At 39.8% G+C, this 21521-nt stretch overlaps 1 protein-coding gene across 3 annotated transcripts in view; it reads left to right on the forward strand.

The window, feature by feature from the left end:
* Positions 1-21521, forward strand: part of LOC137617185 (mitogen-activated protein kinase kinase kinase 7-like) — a 365910-nt gene that overhangs the window by 138006 nt on the left and 206383 nt on the right. For 2 of the 3 annotated variants that reach the window (XM_068347061.1, XM_068347063.1), the window contains exon 1: positions 6426-6607. The exons of the other annotated variant lie outside the window; for it this stretch is intronic. In XM_068347061.1, coding sequence (XP_068203162.1) covers positions 6533-6607 — 75 coding nt within the window. In that variant the 5' untranslated portion in view covers positions 6426-6532. Of the gene's footprint in view, positions 1-6425; positions 6608-21521 lie in introns of those variants that run through there. 3 annotated transcript variants of the gene reach the window in all.

Raw genomic sequence — 21521 nt, forward strand, 5'->3', positions numbered from 1 at the left:
AGCTCTCCATCAGTTAATGCCTTTTCCGCTCTTGGTGTCATCATCATTCCTACCCCCCCTTCTCTTCCAACTCCATCTGTTCTTCCTGAATATATATATATATATATATATATATGTATATATATACATATATATATATACAGTATATATATATATATATATGTATACATATGTATATATATATACATATATATAATATATATATATATATATATATATTTATATATATATATATATGCGTATATATATACATATATATATACAGTATATATATATATATATATATACATATGTATATATATACATATATATATATATATATATATACTGCCTTGGTCTAAGATTTCCTTACCAATCCCCTCACAACATGTTTCACTTAGGGCCAAGATATCTAAATTATACTTCATAAATTCATTCTCCACTTGCTGTAACTTTCCAATCTGATACGTGGTTCTAACATTCCAATTACCAATTTTCAATTTGTCTTTAGTATTTATAAACCGGGAGATTCTTAGCACTCCGCTACGCCCGGGATTGGGGCCATTCTGTCATTTTCGCTTTCCATAAACTGAGTAAATCCATAGAGGAGAGAAATTTAGTTTATTTATCAGCTTATTTTCTTTAGCACATCATGTTCTTTAAAGGTGATCCAAAAGTCATAATCTTGTGCAATGGAGAAATAGTGCACTTGTCTTCCACGATATTAATCATTCCCTCAATTAAATCTAAGTCCATTGTATGCCCAGTCTAAATTGTGGCACAATCAACGTTATTAACCAGTTGATTTGATTCCAATAACTCTAAAAAAAAGGCTGGAGTATTACGATGCGTTGCGCCTTGCATCGAAACACTGAGATTTCTACAGATATTTAGAACAGGCTGACAAAAGTCTTTTTATAGTTTATATATATAACATATATGTTTTGTTGTTGTTACTGCTTTTAAAATATATTATTGTTAAGTTTTTCTCATATCGTTTATTTGTAAGGTTATTTCCTTTCCTCACTGGGGTACTTTTCCGTGTTGGAGCCCTTGGGCTTATAGCATTTTGCTTTTCCAACTAGGTTTGTAGCTTGGCTAATAATAATAATAATAATAATAATAATAATAATAATAATAATAATAATAATAATAATAATAACTGATTTCGTTCTTTCCTTGGTAATCATCTCAATGAGCATACTGAACTCCTTCAAAGAGATATTTGCCTTTGTTCTCGGAGATTCATAAACCATCACGATAGATATTTTTTTTTATTTTCTATTTTTGTTTGTAAAGTTTATTTCCATGTATTCAAAACTTCTTACACTAGTTCTTTTTATCGCCTTTAAATTAGAACAGCCTTTGAAAACGAAAAGACCAACCCCAATCCCCACCACCTAACTCTCTCTCTCTCTCTCTCTCTCTCTCTCTCTCTCTCTCTCTCTCTCTCTCTCTCTCTCTCTCTCTCTCTCTCTCGGAATATTATTATTATTATTATTATTATTATTATTATTATTATTATTATTATTACTTGCTAAGCTACAACCCTAGTTGGAAAAGCAGGATGCTATAAGCCCAGGGGCTCCAACCGGGAAAATAGCCCAGTGAGGAAAGGAAACAAGGAAAAATAAAATATCTTACGAATATAAAAGAATCCATTATATCGGGGGTCATTTCAATCATCTTACGCTTATTGAAGTCATTTAACTATATTGCAGGTATTGCTAATATGTCATAATATTTCTCATTTATCAAATCTCTCATTTGAATTCTCTTATTGCCAACTAACAGATTGAATATTTATATAGTCGCAAGTTACGACGTCCTTGGTATCCATGATCTGCATTTTCTTATCATCATCATCATCACCTCCCACGCCTATTGACGCTAAGTGCCTCGGTTAGATTTCGCCAGTCTCTATCTTGAGCTTTTAAATTGATACTTCTCCATTCAGCATTTTCCTATAGCTCTCGCCAATACCAAATCTAAAGTTTTGTAATGTCTTGAATACACTATATGTTCATTTTTTTTTTCAACTTAGCGCAATATATACATTTACTACCTGAGGGTGGGTTGGATAATCCTCATTGCTATGGTTCCCTGCACATTTCCCACATACTATATCGTCAGTTTAAACTAAATCTTTCAAACTTTTAACAGTGAAAGCAGGTGATCGTATGCTATACACGCCCCATTGCAACATAACATAGTCGTTATTATGACAAATAGCCTTTCGAATTTCAAGAACGCATTTCAGCATGAAGTGGGTAGTCCCACCCGCCGCGATTTTTTATAGCATACCAACACCTGCTTCCACTGTCAAAGGGTATGGGCATTTCGAAAAAGACTGCAAGTTCAAGTTTGATGATAAAGTGTGTGGGAAATGTGTAGGAAATCATAACATTAAGGAATATATCCCCGAATACTAAAATGTATAAATTGCACTTAGTTAAAAAAAATGCTCATATAGTGAATTCAATAAATTGCAAAGCTCTAGATTTGGAATTGACGCGAATTATAAGAAAATTCGTATCATGGTTATTAATGGACGTCTTAAATTTCTGCTATAAAAAATTATGCATTCTGTTGATAATAAAACAATTTGAATTAGAGAATTGACATATGAGAAATGTTTCGACATATTAGCGGCAACTGAAGCATGGCTAAGTTAGCAAGAAGAGGAGCTTTTAGCGCTTGTTGGAGAATTGGTAATGTTACTCCTCTTTGTAAATGTGTTTGTGGTAGCTCAAGTCCCACTGATTACCGCCCAATTTCCATAACTCCCATATTATCTAAAGTTTTTGATTGATTGATTGATTGATTTAGAGTTTGAACGTCTTCTGGCGAAACGTCCTAATAGGTTTGCTGAAGGTAATCATCTATTCCCTAGTTTGCAATTTGGTTTTCATTAAGGCCTTGGAGCATGCGATACCCTTCTTACAGTCTCCAATGCTGTACAGAAATCCCTTGATTGTGGTATGATTGGCTTTGATTTTAGTGCTGCCTTTGACCGTGTTAATCGTGAGGCCCTTGTTTTCTAACTCAAACAGTTGGGAGTGGGTGGGTCGTTTCTTAGCATTTTTATTGATTTTTCAAGTAATAGATCTCAAAGAGTTGTTGTTGATGGGCACCATAGTGAGTATAGGAATGTGATATCCGGTGTTCCACAGGGTAGTGTTCTTGACCCATTACTTTTCATACTATATACACATGAGATGTGGTTTGGCCTAGAAAACAAGTTTGTTGTATATGCAGATGATGCTACTCTCTTTGCATCAATTCCATTCCCTGAATGTAGATCTGGGGTTGGTGAATCCATTAATAGAGATTTAGCTAAAATTAGTGCATGGTGCAAATTGTGGGGTATGAAGTTGAATCCTAATAAAACTCAAAGTATGATTGTAAGTAGGTCAAGGACGGTGGCGCCTCAACATCCGGATCTCAGTATTGATAATGTTTATTTAGATTTGTATGACACTTTTAAAATTCGAGGTGTGATTCTCGACAGAAAATTTACTTTTAAGAAACACATTAGGTCTGTGTCTTCTTCAATTGCACAAAAAATTGGCTTACTGAGAAAGTCTTACAAGATTTTCGGTGATCAATCTATTCTGAAGAAGTGTTTTAATTCTTTCATTCTACCTTGTTTTGAGTATTGTTCTCCTGTCTGGTGTTCAGCTGCTGATTCTCATCTTAATTTGTTGGACAGAAACTTACAGTCTATTAAATTTCTTATTCCTGATCTAGATATTAATCTTTGGCACCGTCGTTCAATTAGTTCATTATGCATGTTGCATAAGATTTTTCTTAACTCTGACCATCCTTTACATTCAGATCTCCCTGGACAATTCTATCCTGTTCGTAATACTAGGCAGGCAGTTAATTCTAATAGCCAGGCCTTCTCCATCATGAGGCTCAATACTACACAGTATTCTAGAAGTTTTATTTCAGCTGTTACCAAGTTGTGGAATGATCTTCCTAATCGGGTAGTTGAATCGGTAGAACTTCAAAAGTTCAAAGTTGGAGCAAATGTTTTCATGTTGACCAGGCTGACATGAGTCTTTTTATAGTTTATATATGACATAGCTGTTTTTGACGTTGTTAATAGTTTATATAGGACATATCTGTTTTGACGTTGTTACTGTTTTTAGAATGATTTATTGTTAATTTACTCTCATCATTTATTTATTTCCATATTTCTTTTCCTCACTGGGCTATTTTTTCCTGTTGGAGCCCTTGGCCTTATAGCATCTTGCTTTTCCAACTAGGGTTGTAGCTTGGCTGATAATAATAATAATAATAATAATAATAATAATAATAATAATAAAATGACTTCAACAAGGCCAAGAAAGATAGCTGAAATAATCCCATTAAACACGATTTATTTCATATTTCGAATGAGGTTAAGTTACGTTGTGGTGGGTTGGGCTTTTCTTTTCCAAGGGCTATTATGATTTCAAAATGATAAAAAAGAACTAGTGTAACAAGTTTTGATTAGCCTGCTCGTTTTCTATAAGTACTTCGATAATGCGGATTTGACATTTAACGCCGAAGGAGTTGCGTAATAGGCGCACAGTACTCTAAATACATCATAATTTTTCAACAATCATACCTTTCTTAACCATAAAAATAGGTGGCAGAAGAGCAGACTCCTGCAGCAACGGCTAGACATAGAACCAACAAATCTTTCCTCTCCCTGCCTGTCTTTTCTTTTCTCAAACTGCTTTTAATACTATCTAACGTCGCATGAGGGTCTGCCCTTCTCTTTTATTCTTCTCCTGTACTTCTCTTTCTCCCTTTTTCCTTATTCTTTACCATCCCGAGTACCTGCCTTCGGGCTATAAACTGGATTGTATCCAGGGGTAGCCTACTCTTCCTTTCCCCATATTCCCCACTTCCCTATTCTTATCCAGTCCAATCCAGTACTCCAAATACCCGAGCATGTATACGATAAACAAATCTTGTAGGTTCTGTAGGGCACGGGGTTTCCGCATGTAATACTTACTTTACTCTAAGGGCTGATTTTCTGGTCCTATACAGCAGATGAACCCTACTTTCTACGGGACTTTTACAGTAATTTTATCGTGTGCATTCCAAGGTATTCAAGCATTCCCCACGGCATATTGCTCGTTTATTGTCAAATCCACACCATCGAAGCACTTAGAGAAAAAATCTCCAGTTTCCGATTGAAAGCCTTAATATCTTTAGTCTTTCGGATGTCTAGTGGGAGCTTGTGTTTACTGTCTCGGGCCTACATAATTAAAGGCTCTAGACTAGAGCCAACATTAGACATATATCTAGATTCCAATAATTTGAAACCAGCTGTGACTATTCTGCTGTCAACACTATTTGTTGGCTGCACAATATGTAGCAATTCTCTTAGATATATAGGACGTCCGGTTCTGATAACTTGATAGGTTATTATACATATTTCAAACTCAATTCTCTTTTTAATAGGCAGCCAGTGTAAATCAATTAGTGTAGGAGTTATCTTTTCTAGGGGTGGGACACCTTTTAACAGTCTTGCTCCGCAATCTTTTATGTTTTGAATATTTAAGTTGCACCTTTGTTAAATTGCAGTAGATGTACATTAGTTACCGTAGTCAATCCTGGTAACAATACAGTTTATCACAAATTTCTTTACTGAATGTTCATCTCGTTATTTTTTTCTATAAAAAGTGTTTCCAAGATAGCCAGCGTTTTAAATAGGTTATTTATTTGGGTATTTAAAGATAAGTTACAGCTATACCTTGAGTTACAGTCAAGAGATACGCCTAGATCGCAAACTTTAGTAGATATCCAGAGTTGTTATTCAAGTTTATTTGAATATCACCCAAGTTTCTTACGACCATAAATATATCCCTTGAAGTAAAGCAAGTTCAGGTAAACATATAGGTATTAGATATGTCAATTATTTCATATAAATGCTAATAAGACATTCTTTGACTATGCATATAATGTGAATAGAATTATACGACATGATACTTCATCATTTATACATCGAGATAGTTCCTTGTCGATTATCAATTATCTAACTTTCTTCTTAACAACTAATTATACGGAAGTAGACTGTGCGATGTTTTTCTATCTGAAGAGGTATTATAACCTCATTATAAATATAACTTCAATAATATTCAAGATCCTTTATTGAAAGTTTAAGCTCTAAAATAATAATGATAAGGGTTTTGATTGCTTGTAAATCAGCTGGTCAAACCAAGTTTTCAACATCTATTGTCGGGAAAGTTCGATAATTACCAGTAGCATTTAAGATAAATGATTACTAATTAAATTCCGTTTAGAACCTCTAAAACTCATACTATGACGCCATTGATGTAAAATTATAAATATCTAGAACATAAAGGTAGATTTTATAAGAAAAACAATTGTATTATGCGTATATCAATAACTGTGATGTTATCGTAAACGAGAATTTGAAATTTTCGTACGATGGCCTGTGATAGTCGTCCAGGTTCTAAGGCCTAGGGAAACCTAAGTTTGTTTATGTCAAAACTTTGTGACTTAAAACTTGACTCAGAAATGGCGTGAGACAATGACCATTTCTACCATGGATAACCAGACTGAGACGTGCGAACAAATTGATATTAACGAAATCGAGTTTTTAGAGGTAGGCAGATAAGGTCGTTTTGGAAAGATCACTTGAATGAAAAACGAAACATCAATTCATTGGAAATCATAAATTTGGGAACAATTTTCACTATCAACTATTTTGAATAGTTTGGGGTAACGTAACGTCAAGGTTATGACTGTTATTTAATACTAGGATATCAAGTTTAGGGATGTGTTTTTACTACTGAATTGTTTTTCTTTTCCTACTTAGTTGTATTTCTTTTCCTACTAGCAAACCGCTTCTTGTAACCTTACCTGTCACCAAGTTGTTCATGACATCATGTCAGGGCTATAAGCATTTAATTCCCTCTATTCCAGCTGCCGTCTCCAATAGCAGGATTTAATTCCCTTTATTCCAGCTGCCGTCTCAATAGGGTGATTTAATTCCCTTTATTCCAGCTGCCGTCTCCAATAGCATGATTTAATTCCCTTTATTCCAACTGCCGTCTCCAATAGCGTGATTTAATTCCTTTGTAGCCTTTATATATCAGCGGCCAGTTCCTCACGCGTTAATTGAAAATGGACATCAACTAACCTAACCTAACCTACAAGCCGTGTCCTTCCTACTTACCTAACGGGGGGGGGGGGGTAATTCCTCCTTGCGACCCCCTTACACTGTTGTATTCTACGAAAGCCATAATAATACATACAGGTGGCCGCTATCATACATACACTCCATTCCTTTTATTCTAGCTGCCGTCTCCAATAATGTGCCCTTCCTATATATATTGTCTAGGTCGTTGCTCTGATTTTAAGCCTATCTGGTATTACCTATGGTACTTTAGTCATTCAACTTCTTAAGACAGGTAGTAAATTTGTCCATCATTCTATGCCAACAGAATCCTATAACATTATTTATCATTATATCTATTAAGTTGATAGTGACACAGATTGGAAATGAGGTTGGGTGGTAAATATTTATCCTTATGCTGGACCTGTAAACTTTGAAACCATTGGCTCCTCACTATAACCTAACCTGAGATGCATTGTCTGGGTAGTTTGTAGAATGATGGACCTACCTACTAACTGGCAGTTGCAGGATTCGTATTAATACCTATAGCGTTTGCATATACAACAATACATATGGCCTATTCAATTTTCTCAATACTCTCCTTGCCTAATCAGTGTCTTGCATATATTTTTTGTTGCAAAGCAAGTTTCCCCCTTGAAATTATATTTTGAATTTCCCATTTTCCCCAGAACCTAGCCACCATTTGCAATTCTAAATGTATTTTCCTACCTGAAAAACCACATTTCATGGTTTTACCAGGGAAACAAATAGGAATGTGACGTAACCAAAGGTTCCTTACCTAAATTATGGATGCTGTGTTCTTACTTACCAGGAGGGGCTACATTCCCCCTTGCAAGCCCCCAGGATGCTATGCCGTTACCTAGAAATGTGAATCTGAGGTTACCCACCATAGTCCAATGGTTTCAGTTGGGGTTGAAGTGATTAAAGAAAGGGCGTATTTTCGATGGCTCAGAATTTACTTTCCTATTTGTTAGGAACAGTAAAATCAACAAACGCTATATCTTGGTCTAGAAAATACAACATTTCTTGTTGCCCCTCAAACGAGATATTTTTCCTATTACTGTATATATGTATAGTAACTACCATAATTAAGGTACTTAAAAATATTTATGATTACAGAAGAACTTATCAGTAGCATCTTCGTGGTTCAAACAAATGGAAATAACCATATAACAGAAATTATAACCAGGTCACAGAAACGTCATATCCAAAGAGAGCACGATAGAACTACAGTCTATAAAAAGGATGAAATTCGAGTTGATTCCTCATTGAAGGTAGGTGATTGGCCAAGAAAGAGAAAAGCCATGTGATAATGGAAGAGTCGATCGGTAATTTAGACAATGATGGCAATGATGAGAAAAAAGAGGAAGTTTAAAAAAGATAAATGCAAGTGAAAGCTCTCTGTTTTTGGCTAAAGTTACATAGCCTATAAGAAAGTGACTACAGTGAACCCTCGTTTATCGCGGTAGATAGGTTCCAAACCCGACCGCGATAGCTGAAAATCCGCGAAGTAGGGACACCATATTTACGTATTTATTTAACATGTATATTCAGACTTTTAAAACCTTCCCTTTACGTAGTACTGTTAACAAACTACCCTTTAATGTACAGAACACTTAATGCATGTACTACAGTACCCTAAACTAAAACAGGCATAAATATTAAAGGCGATTTTATATCATGCGTTTCCTAAACACGCCAAAAAGCACGATAAAAAATGACAACCAATGTTTTGTTGACGTTTATCTCTGATCATAATGAAGAAACAAACGCATTTACACATCTATGTATAGGTTAGTTTTTGCATCGATTATATTGATTATATGTTGATTTTGTTATTACCAATGTTTTACTTAATTTTTCTTAGGACTTCCAAATAAATGAAATGAATGCCATTTATATAATGTTTTTCTTTATAACGCCGCCTGAAACGGAAACCTTCCATTCGTTTACTGTACGCTCCATCTTCGATCGTAATAAACAAACGAAGGCATTAAACGCGCATGATGAAAGTGATAAATAATGATATTAAAAGCTTTTAGTAAATATGTTATTACAAATATTATTTACCGTATCTATATAAAATCCTACATACGTAGCAAAGCAGGAAAACAATTTTTTTTCTTTTTTTTTTGGCGTTTAATCAACAATAACAAACTGCCGCTAATGACCGAATGATAATTTACGAGAGAGAGAGAGAGAGAGAGAGAGAGAGAGAGAGAGAGAGAGAGAGAGATATTTGTTTTAAATGTAATAAACAAAAAAATATGATAGGTTATAACATGTATATTCAGACTTTTAAAACCTTCCCTTTACGTAGTACTGTACTGTTAACAAACTACCCTTTAATGTACAGAACACTTAATGCATGTACTACAGTACCCTAAACTAAAACAGGCACAAATATTAAAATGTTAGAATATTAAAGTAGTACAGTATAAAAAATAAAGATTGTTACTGTACTCATCACGTAAGAAGTTGAAGAAAAACTTGAATGATGATGGCGATGAATTTGCTGCACAGTAGAAATGATGATGATGAAGCTGATGATGTCTTCTACTGTGCAGCCAATGATAGTATTTTACGTCTCTTCAGACGAAGGTGTCTTTTCCTGGGACACTTTTTCAACTTCTTCCTGGGACACTTCTTCAATTTCTTCCGAAGGCATAGTAGCAGGAGGAACTGGCTCTTTTTTGCGAGGCTGGAAGAACATTGTGATCGGAAGTTGCTGCCGCTGCTGCTTTTTTCACTCGAAGAGCATCCTGTAGGGAGTCATGTCTTCATCGATTTTGTTGCAGAATTGCATAGAACGAACCATATTCTCATCCCACTCTTGCGACAATTCTTTCAACTCCTTCGCAAGGTTGCAGAGCTTGGCAAGCCGTTCTAATGTTAGCCCGTTTCTTCGACATTTTCTTGGGTCTCTTCCTGTGTTTCACTGTCTTCTTCACTGGCCAATTTCGTCAGGTCTTCGAGTTCTGTGTCAGTTAGCGGCTGGGAATGGTAGTCCAACAACTCGTCAACGTCTTCAGTCGTCATGTCGCCAAACCCGTCACCTCCAATTATTGCAGCCAACTGCACAGATTTCCGTATTGCAGAGTGTTGAATCTCAGCAGGTGTAAATCCCTCGTCATCGTAACAATCTGGGGCCACAACTTCTTCCAGCTCGCATTAACAGTAGCAGGTTTCATTTCTTTCAGTGCCTTCTGGATGATCTGGGCAGTACTTTATTATTCTTTTGATGTTACCACAGTAATGCGAAACAAAATATCTATAATTCAAGTAACAATGGAGACAAGAACTTGGGAGAAAATCCACAGAAATTGATCTCAAAGTAGATGGCAAATGAGAAACCGCACTAGAAGTTGAAGGTTCACACGCCTCCATGGCTCTCATAAGACTGGAAAATTAGCGATGGAAATTGTTTGAAAAGTTTCAAAAAGGGTTAGTTTCCTAGTAAAAGTGTCACCTGATTGGGTATTCATGTCACATGATTCTAGTTCTGTTAAATTGCTAGTCCCAAGTAAAATGTGGATAATCGTCATTGGTTAAAAACTATGATGTTTGGGTTACATCTTGCTACGTAGAATACAGTCGATGGTGTAATAATGACATAATCTATGTTTTTAAACATATCAACTTACCCGTTGGTTATATAAAAATAGCTTTAGTCCCTGACGTCCGGCAGAAATTCAAAAAACTCGCGGCAACCGCAGATAGAGTTGCCAGGTGTACACTAGCGCCACCACAGGAGATAGGCTGAACCATTCCATACATCACCAGATTTTCCATGCCGCATTCCTGGCAACATCGTTTGGAATTCACTCGTGATTAACCTGGATTTTAGCAGTATATTGGTGATGTACAGTACTCCTATATACAGGTTTTGGCATTCGCTTATTTTGTTTTGTTTGATATTTGATCGCTATGTTATAGCTTAAAAGGTAGGATTAGAAATTTTTCAACCTATTTTAAACTAACGAAAGCATAATGGCGATAGGTAAACACCCCGCCTCATCTATGACGTCACAGTCATATGATGTAAGCTAGAGTATGACTTGCATTTTCTTTCTTTTTCTACAAAGAATGATAAGTGAATACTATCTTACAAAGTATTTAGTTGTATAAAATTTTTGTCCGTTTGGTATGCTTTCTTTGGATAATCTTCGATCTGTTTTCAAAGATTAACTAGCGTTCAGTTTATTTATGCTACGCAGTTCTCAGTCTATCGTTACAGTATTACAATTTTTCTTTGTATCATTATTTAAGAAAAGTACATTATTCTTAAAAACTAAAGTTGTATTAGATAAAAGGAATATGTTATTTTACAATTATATTGGTCCTTTTAGTATTTTTTCTTTAGCTAATCTTTTTGCGAAGATTAAAAAAAATTAGCGTTCAGTTAATTTTTATACGACGTAGTATTCATGATAATCGATATAGTCTCACGATTCTTTGTATCGTTATTTACTTGTTTGTTTTTGGGAATACTAAATTTTTTCGTATAATATTTATAAATGTTCTAATTGTAAAATGTGACTATTCATCTTTTATTGGAACCCCTTAAGTAATAAGGGTTGTTTACACACACACACACATATATATATATATATATATATATATATATATATATATATATATATATATATATATATATATATATATATATATATATACAGTATATGTAATATTCTTTATTCCTATATCTATTCATTTAATATTTTAATATTTTATATAAAATATTTTGTTACATTTTATATAGGATTCAATACCTATTGCATTCTCATTCAAACCCTTGACAGAATAGTAAGATCTCTCACTACTGGCATGTCTATTTTTGGTTTTATGCCAAAGAGTTTAAAAGTGCAGGTTTTTAGTGCTAAATTAGTGCGGTGAATTGTATTCAATACAGTGGATGGTGCTTCTGTTCAGACCTGTCGTTAGCCTAGCCTTAGACCTCTTTCAAGCTCCCTGACCCATGGGAGAAGTAATGTCGAGCGGCGAAGGGAAGCGACAGGCATAGCCTGGCGCCTAGCATCTTGTAAAACCCGAGTAGAAGTCCCCTCAAGCGTTTTCTGTTGACAATTCCCAGAACGCTTGCCCTCGCCGTAGGTAAGGCGAGGTAAAAGTTTTTTTTTTTTTCTAACCGATGTAGAGCTTTGGACATCAAGCGTCCAGTAAGGCTAGCTACTATCGCTGCTGTAAGAGATTGACATGAAGTTTGTAACTTAGTGCAACCTCTTGTTTTCTCTTGTTCGATGATCGACCATTCTAGACGCGATCGGCATAGTTCCGAGCGTTTTTAATTGCGAGGGTCATTGTTCTGAAAGTCACGTGGCGCCGAGCGTCAAGCAGTTGCGTGGCGTCAAGCTTCCAGCAGTTGCGCTTGACGTCGAGTGTCAAGCAGTTAGACATGACGCCGAGCGTCAAGCTTAGCTCCGAGCGTCTAGATCGCTAGCGTCTGAATCGTGAACGACATTGTTCCGAGAGTCACTTGACGCTGATCGCCAAGCAGTCGCATGGCGTCTGGCTTCCATGGCATCAAGCTTTCAACCTTTGGACTTGATGTCTACATGACCATGAGCGTCTAGCGTTGGAAAATTGTTACGCCTGGCGCTATATTAAGAAATAAATATTAACTGGAAAGGTATTATTTTCTCAGACCAAGGCCTGCTTGAACTAATTCTTGGTGTCTGTTGGAGAGCGAGAATTAAACCTCTAAAGCATTGAGGTCAGAATTCAGGATCTTAAGGAGTTAACTCCTAGGAAACAAGACATCTCTACCTCACTTAGAGACTTGTAGGAGGAAGGGAGTGATGATCTCTCTTTTCCCCTATTTATCTTCTAGTGGAATTCTCTTAGGAGAAGTTTCCTAAGATATTTCTCCCTTCACTTGACTTTAAGAAACTCAGGAGAGTTTTTTTCCATTATATTTTGTACCTGCTGCTCCTCGTTCCGCCTTCAGAGTTTTTCACTAAGGAAGGCGTCGAAGGAGTCTCTGTTTTCTAAGACAGTGCTGGTAGGGCAGTGCAAGAGCGCGTGCTCAATGCAGCATAAAGAACCTAACTGCAGATGTTGGTGCAGCAGCACGTTTAGCTGGAACAGCAGGAAGTGCATTAGTGCTTTTGTGAGAGAAGGCAGTGTTCCTTTTTTGCTGTGTGCGTCCTGATAGAATGTCGGAAGTTGGCAAAGGTTTGGTTCAGACTGATGCGGATCTTGTTCTTGAGTCTGGTGTCATGGTACATGCACTGCCACTTCCGCCAGACTGGTCTCTGTCTGCTGAAAATGAGGAGCGTTATGTAAGCAATTAGGAAAGCGAGTTCGCGATTGAAGTTTCTACACCAGTGTCACCTAATGTTGATCCTAATTGGACTATGCTGCTAGACATGAAGCAGCAGCTCTCATCTTTTGTGCAGTCTTATCAGCCTGCTGTTAGCAAAATGATGGTTTGTCATGATTCTTATCAGGATGCGTTGTCGCACAGACGGCCTACCAGCAAACGCAATGTTGAACAGCGTGATAAGGCTTCTATATCCCATCGAGTGTCTGCTTCTCTTGATACCAGACGTCAAGCGGCCAAGCGTGACCGAGCGTCAACCTTCCAAGCGCGGCGACGATCGCCAGGCAGCTAAGCGTGACGTCGGGCGTCAAGCTGATAGTGACGTCGAACAACAAGCTCGTGACGTCGAAAGTCAAACAAACCATGACGTCCAATGTCAGTTACATACTGTTCGAGTTACGTCCAGAGGACAAAGTTCTCTATGGAGACTCAGAAGACTATGCTTGCTGCAGTAAGGAAGGTCCACTGGATGGTCTCTTTAGATCTCCTGGATGCTTACTTCTACTTCCCCATCCATCCAAACTTCAAGCAATACCTGAAGGTTCGTGTATAGGAGGAAGTTGTCTAGTTTTGGGCTCTTTGTTTCGGTCTAAGCACCACCCCTCAAATAGAGGGTGCGTCTGTTAGGACCTGTCGTTCTTCTAATCCTTAGACCTCTTCCAAGGAATGTCGATTTTAAAAACTTCTTCCAGCTCCCTATTCCCTGGGAGAAGAAATGTCGAACGATAAAGGAAACGAGAGGCTTTAGCTCCCGAGCAGTCGCCTACTCGATCATACCTTTTGACGCCTCCCAGGTCTCTCTCCTTCATCATAGGAAAGGTGAGGTGAAAGTTTTTTGTCGTCTTCAGATGACGCAGCACCCAGACGAGGCTGGCATCAACTTCCAGACCTCTGAAGAGGAAGGTGGACACGGTCAATCAGCGTCCTATCTTGACTCCGCAAGCTTCTGGTTGTAGTCTTTGGAACAGTCCTGAGCGTTTTTTCTTTCTACCGAAGAAAACTCTCCTACCAAACATCCTTTTAGGATGTCGGCAACTGTCAAATAATGTCCAACTCTCAGTTGCAGGACAGTTGTCTTAGCCTAGCATGGCTTCGGTTCATGCTCCTTCTCCACCGTCAAACTGGTTATCATCTTCTGGACGCTCTGCGTCTTTTTAAACGGTGTAGAAAGAGAGCTTATGGTAGACGTGACGTCTCCGGTACCACAACAGTTTGACCCTATTTTTATTACACTACTAGATTTGCAACAGAAGTTCTCTTCGCTCATGCTAGTTTATCGGCCTGCGTACAACAAGAGAGTAGCAGGCCTAGACCCTGAGTGTCAGGTAACTTCACACCTGGACACCAAGTGTAGTGAGGCTACTAGTCGAGATGTTCTTGATGACGAACGTCTTTATAACTCCCTAGTTAAATGTCGTATTTTAGCCCTTTTTTTAACCCAAGGAGTCAAACAAACAGACGTGACGTTGTGCGTCCACCTAACAGAACGTCGAGCTTCCAGCGGAACAGGATGTTCTGTAGGACGTGACATCGAGCGTCAAGTAAGACGTGACGTCGACCGTCTATTGAGACGCGACGTTAACCATCAAGGACAGTGCAACCCCGAGCGTCAAACAGCTCGTGACGTGGACTTGTACACGTTCCCACCATTCAAAGTGCTGTACAAGGTGTTACAAAAGTTCGTGTCTCACAAGGGAACCAGGTTGACTTTAGTAGCTCCCTTCTGGCCGTCAGGAGGTTGGTTCACAGAGGTACTGGAATGGATGGTGGACGTTCCAAGAAGACTGCTATTGAGTACAGTATAGATCTTCTCAAACAACCTCACTTGGCAAGAAACCAATCTAAACCTCCAAGCTCTACGTCTGACTGCCGTCAGTCTATCGAAAAACTCGCAAGATCTAGAGGATTTTCGAAGGAGGCTACTAAGGCTATCGCTAGAACAAAGAGGACTTTTACAATCAAGGTTTTCCTGTCCAAGTGGGAGGTTTATAGAGCGTGGTGTAAAGCTAAATCAGTTTCTTCATTCAGTACCTCTGTAACACAAATTGCCGATTTCTTTTTGGACCTTAGAAGAAAGCACATTTTTTCCTCCTCGACCATCAATGGGTAGAGGAGTATGCTGGCAGCTGTCTTCAGACACAGGAATTTAGATCTCTCAAATAATAAAGACCTTCAAGATCTTCTCAAATCTTTTGAGACTTCTAAAAAGCGTCAACAAGATTCACCAGCCTGGAATTTAGATGTTGTTTTAAAATTCCTCATGAGTGACCGATTGAAGCCTTTACACTCGGCTTCTTTTAAAGATCTGACTTTGAAGACACTTCTCTTAGTAAGTCTGGAAACAGCTAAGAGAGTCAGTGAAGTTCATGCTTTTAGCTAGAATATTGGCTTCAGAAACGGAAAAGCCATATGCTGCTTGCAACTTGGATTCGTGGCCAAAAACAAACTTCCTTCTCATCCATGGCCTAAACCTTTCGACATTTCTATTCTCTCTGATATGATGAGTGAAGAGTTGAAGAAAGTTGTGTTTCCTGTTAGAGCACTGAGGCTTTATCTGGACAGAACTAAAGATTTAAGAGGCAATTCAGAGGCTCTTTAGTGCGCAGTCAAGAAGCCTGCGCTACCTATGTCTAAAATGCCCTATCATTTTTTATTAGACTTTTAATTAGAGAGGCTCACTCACACTGTGGTGAGGCAGAACTTAAGCTGCCTAAAGTAAAGACTCATGAAGTTAGAGCGGTGGCAACTTCTGTAACTTTTAAACAAAACCGTTCTCTGCAAAGCATCATGGGTACAACCTTTTGGAGGAGCAAACCTGTATTCGCCTCGCAATACTTAAAACGTGTCCAGACTTTTTATGAGGACTGCTACACTTTGGGACCATTCGTAGCAACGAGTGCAGTAGTAGGTGAAGGATCTACCACTACGTTTCCCCTAATCCCTAGTACCCCTGTTCTTCTCTTGGAACTTTTATATATTTTTATGGTTGTACGTGAAGATTGGTCGATAATCTTCCGCAATCTTTGATTTAGTCAGGTGGTCATTTTGTTCCTTGAGAGCGCCCGGAACAAGTTAAGGTCCTGTCAGCATAGAGGTTATTACCCGTTTGACAGCTCCTAGAGATCTTCAGCCCCGAGTGGACCGCTGGATCTCATGAGGATAGCAGACATAATGAGGCAGAGAATCATTGAAGTTAGCTTCCTTAACAGGTACGAACCCTTAAGCATGGTTTGATTAAGTCTTAAGTAAAATTCCAATAATGTTGCCGTCTCTAACCCTCTACCAAGGGTGTCAATCAGCTATTTTTATATAACCAGCAGGTAAGTTTGTTTAAAAATTATATTTTCATAATAAAATAAATTTTGAACATACTTACCTGCTGGTTATATAACTTAAAATCCCACCCTCCTCTCCTCTAGAAACCTAGGGGCATGGAAAATCTGGTGATGTATGGAATGGTTCGGCCTATCTCCCGTTAGGGCGCTAGTGTACACCTGGCAACTCTATCTGCGATTGCTGCGAGTTTTTTGAATTTCTGCCGGACGTCAGGGACTAAAGCTATTTTTATATAACCAGCGGTTAAGTATGTTCAAAAATTTATTTTTTTTATGAAAATATGATTTTTAACGTACAAACGAACAAATGAGAGCTTGGTCTGAAGAGGAATTTGAGAGAGTTATGAAATCGAGGGACTTAGTTTTTTTTCAGGTTGGTCAAATTTAATTCTGATTTGTAAACCACTTCTAGACCTTGCGTCGCTTAGATTTACATATCAAACAGAACCTTGGACTTCCCTCTTTTTAGTGAAAGTACTTAAATTTGATAACTTGCTGGTGGAGGTATTGTATAGAATTACCAATGCCAAAAGTTACACTTATAAAAATTTTATTATTTGTCACTATTTTCAACAGATTTTTTTATAAGACTTTGGTCTCATAGGTAACAGTTAATAAGTGAAAAATTGGATGAAATACTACCTATTTAAAAGATGAAAACAGCTTTGTTTTGTAACTGAAATACAAACCTACGCTATTTATTAGTGGTATTACTTTCGGCGAAGCTGAAAAGAAGCCATTAAAATTTTAGCGAGGGTTAACTACCCATACCACTAGTTAGCGGGGTGTAGGTAGCTTGCTACCGCTCCCACCCACACCTGGGATTTAGCTCGCTTTGCTTTTGGCTCGGATGGAGACCGGGTGTTACCGCTCTTCCTCCTCGCCTGTTTTGGACTGCCATTAATTTTTGCCTTTTAACTTACATTGTTCTTATATATATATATACTGTATATATGAAAACATTATTAATGTTTATACTGTATATATAATTAGTATACAGTATATATACGTATGTTGTAAATTTTTTTTCAGTGTTTGTGCTGTGTGTGTGTAATAATGTAGTATGGCAGGTTCTCAAGGCACTTGCGCAAGGCCGGAGAACCTTCCCTTCCGACCTTTTCCCCCTTGACCATCGGTCATCCGGTTTGCGGATAACATTCCATGTGACTCGGCCGTTGCTGCCGGGGAATCGTCGATATTTGAACCCTCCTCCGTTCATCTGTTGTCGTCGCATATCCCTCTACGTGGATTTACTGGGGGAAGGGATGTGCAGCCTTTTCAGAGCTTGACTTCAGTCCTACTCTTCATAAGGCCGTTCGCCTTTCATAGGCGTCCGACAGTATACTCACGAGGGGAGCACCTTTTCTGGTCCCGGGTTAGGTTGTGCGTCCGATTGTTTTCTTCATTATTTAAGTGAAATTATAATTGTTGGTAATTTAACTTTTCAGCTTCTTCTCTGTGGGGAACACTTCCCGCCGTAGGATCCTGTGGTTCTTCCCATTAGCGAATATTTTTAGCTGATTTAAATAATTGTAATTCTTGTTTTATTACTGTTGTTACGCTGCCGTTCTCTTTTCTCGTCGATGTCGGCCGTGGAAGGGAGTGCGCAGTTCTTAATCTATATCTGTTCTCTCTGTGGTCACCTTTCCCTTCCGTGGACTAGGTGCTCCTCCCAAGGAAGTTTTTTGTGACATAATTTATTTTATTTTTCCTCAGCGATGCAGTTCATCTTTCAACTAAGAGAACCAATGAAGTAGAGCAGTGCCGTTCATGTCTGGGGAATCTGCTGTCACTTTACTGCCCTTCTATTCCCGTGGCAACTCCTGATCAGCACTCCATCTTCGAGGAACTAGCTCCTGCTATGCTTCCTCAGGTAGCGCTCATTTCAGATCTTTTTAGAGCACTGCCCAGAGGTTCGCCTCAGGGGTTGGACTACTTTCCCTTCCAAGGGAGAGTTTTCATCCCCAGGTATTGGGTTGTTCTCCCTTCCGAGGGAGAACTTCCCTTCTTCATCTTCATCCCTATCTGTTGTTGCTGTTTCTTTGCCTACTCTATGCTCTTCCCTTGCTAAGTCACCTCTTCCTTCAGGGGTGGAGCATAGTCCTAGGCAAGTCTCTCCTGCGAAGTGATCACCTCTCTCGCTTGTGAGAGGGGCCACTCATTGAGACTCCTCTTAAGAAGATTGCTGCTGCTGAAGGTCACCTTGCTGACCCACCGGTCCCTAGAGGGCATCATCACTTATGGTCAGCTTGCTGATCCTCCAGCCCCAGAGGGCATCATCTCTTTGCCTTGGAAAAGTGCGCTAGAGACGCCTCTTTGGCTCCTCAGCTAAGTCAACGCAGCCTTCCTCTGCAGAGGAGACTCCTCATCTGTTGTTGGTCCTTCTTACGACGACTCTTCCGCTAGTTCTCGGACTTCAGCCTTGGACTTTCCTGTTGATCGCGTGCGATGCTCTTCGGTGGATGTTTGTCCCTCCTAAGGACACATGCCTGTTCCAGTCATCTTACGCACTGATCTTCTGCGACTCGCCATTCTCCTGACTTGCCGTCTCTGTTCATGACACCATGCACCTGGTCCGTCAGCATGCAGGCACCAACGAACCAGCACCCAGATCGTGCTCTAGCTATGCGCCAGCGCTCACAAACATGCCGGCGCTCACCAGTGTGCCAACACTCCAGCGTACGCCAGCAATCCGACCCTTCAGCGTCAACCAACGCGTCGCTCGCAAGCGCTCACCAATTCGCTATCGCGACAGCGCTCACCAGCTTGCCAGCACTCTCCTGCACACCAGCGCTCTCCAGTGCGCCATCGCTCTCTGCGCACCAGTGTTCGCCAGTGCACCCGCGCTCTCCCATGTGACAGCTCTCACCAACTCGCCAGTTCTCACCATAGTGCAAGCAGAGCAGACATCACCAGGCAGAACCTGACTCTCCTCCAACTTCAAAGTAGTCGCGCCATCTGGGGGATAAGAAGGAATGGAAGGATAGGTGTTCGCCCTCTAAGGGTAGAGTCACATCCAACCAGCTTGCCGATTGGCGATCGCTATCTCACCGCTCATCTACTCCATAATGAACCCCGGTTCATGATGCACCATGGAGGTCTGATTCATGCGAGAATGTTTGCTCCTCCAGGGCTCATCCTGTCTCCCGATCATCATTTGGCTGTTTGCCGACTAGCACTGTAGCTCGTCTTTTTGTTAGCTCCAGTCTCATTGATGGCTAGCTCAGCGACCGGTGGTCATTAACTCGATAATCTCCAATTACCAGCTCGCCGATCGCAAACTCTCCGATCGCCCTTCACTAGGTTACCGATTGCTAGCTCGTCTTCCACCGATGGCTAATCGTCAACCTGCTGATTGCTAGATCACCATTTGCTGATCGCTAGATCGCCGATTGCCAATTGCTTGTTCATCTTTCTCTGATCGTTGACCTCCAGTCTCGCTGATTGTTAGCTCACCGATCGCTGATCATTAGCTCACCGATCGCTGATCATTAGCTCTTCAATCACAGATTGCCAACTCGCCAATCTCCGATTTCCAGCTCGCAGATCGCTAGCTCACTGAACACCAAACGTTAGCACGTCGATCTCCAATTGCTAGCGTGCTGATTGCCGATTGCTTGTTGATAACCAGTCATCAGGCAGCTGATCGCTAGGTTGCCAATCGCCGATTGCTAGCTCATCTTTCTACGATCATCGACCTTCAGTCTCGCTGATTGCTGATCCCCAGCTCTCCAATAGCCAATTGTCAGCTTACTGATCTCTAGCTCGCAGATCGCCGGTCTCAGACAGTCAGCTTTTGCTAGCTCACCAATCGCTAATGCTTTGATCGCTGTTCACCGATTATTAGGATAGCATTCCGGTCGTCGAACCTTTCTCTAACCATACGTTCTCGATCGTCAGCATTGCAAGCTTCCTTTCAGAGCTCCGAGCGCTGATCGTCAATGGCTCGCCGATCACCAACTAGTCGATCATTGAACCATTTTGCTGTTCCTCAGGGCACTCCAATCGTTACCATGCTGATTGCCAATTCATTGATCGCCAGCCTACCTTGGCTGACTGACCAGACAGCCTTCGTCTGCTTGTCAGTCACCATCTCTGGCTCACAGATAGCCGATTCGCCGATTATTGGCAGTTCGTCGTTCACCGGAACTTCTCTACTGATACTCGCTAGTTAATCTCTGCCCGTCGTTCCCTAGATCGGAAGGCAAGCAACACACTCCTTGCTACTCACCGTTCGCCATCATGCCAATCCAGTAAAGCAATCGGCAGACGATCGACAGTCCCCATCAGCAGCTCGTCGACAGGTGACTACTCACGAGCGCACTCCAACTGCGCAGTAGCCACAATATCCAGCCCTTGACCATTGATTAACGTTTGCCAGAACGATGCTGTTCTAAGGAATAGCATCACCCCTGTCAGGGCGCAAGGTAAGGTCAAGCGTTGCCTTACCATTACCCACTTCTTCATCAGTTAAGGCTGAGTTCTCACCCAGGGAAGAGTCCTTTATACAGGGTATCGCATCCTGTTCACTGATCTCTTCCTCCAAGAGTCAAGACCCCAGCGTCAACAAACTCCTATGCGAAAGGATCCGCAAAGGAGCAGACCCTTTGGGCATGTAGGAGAAAGTTGGACTAGCGGTAAGACCACAGGTCTTCATGTGCACGCTGGACCTAAAGGACGCATACTTCCAGGTCCCAAACCATCC

Source organism: Palaemon carinicauda, chromosome 23 (assembly GCF_036898095.1).
Source record: "Palaemon carinicauda isolate YSFRI2023 chromosome 23, ASM3689809v2, whole genome shotgun sequence".
NCBI classification, from domain to species: Eukaryota; Metazoa; Arthropoda; class Malacostraca; order Decapoda; family Palaemonidae; genus Palaemon; species Palaemon carinicauda.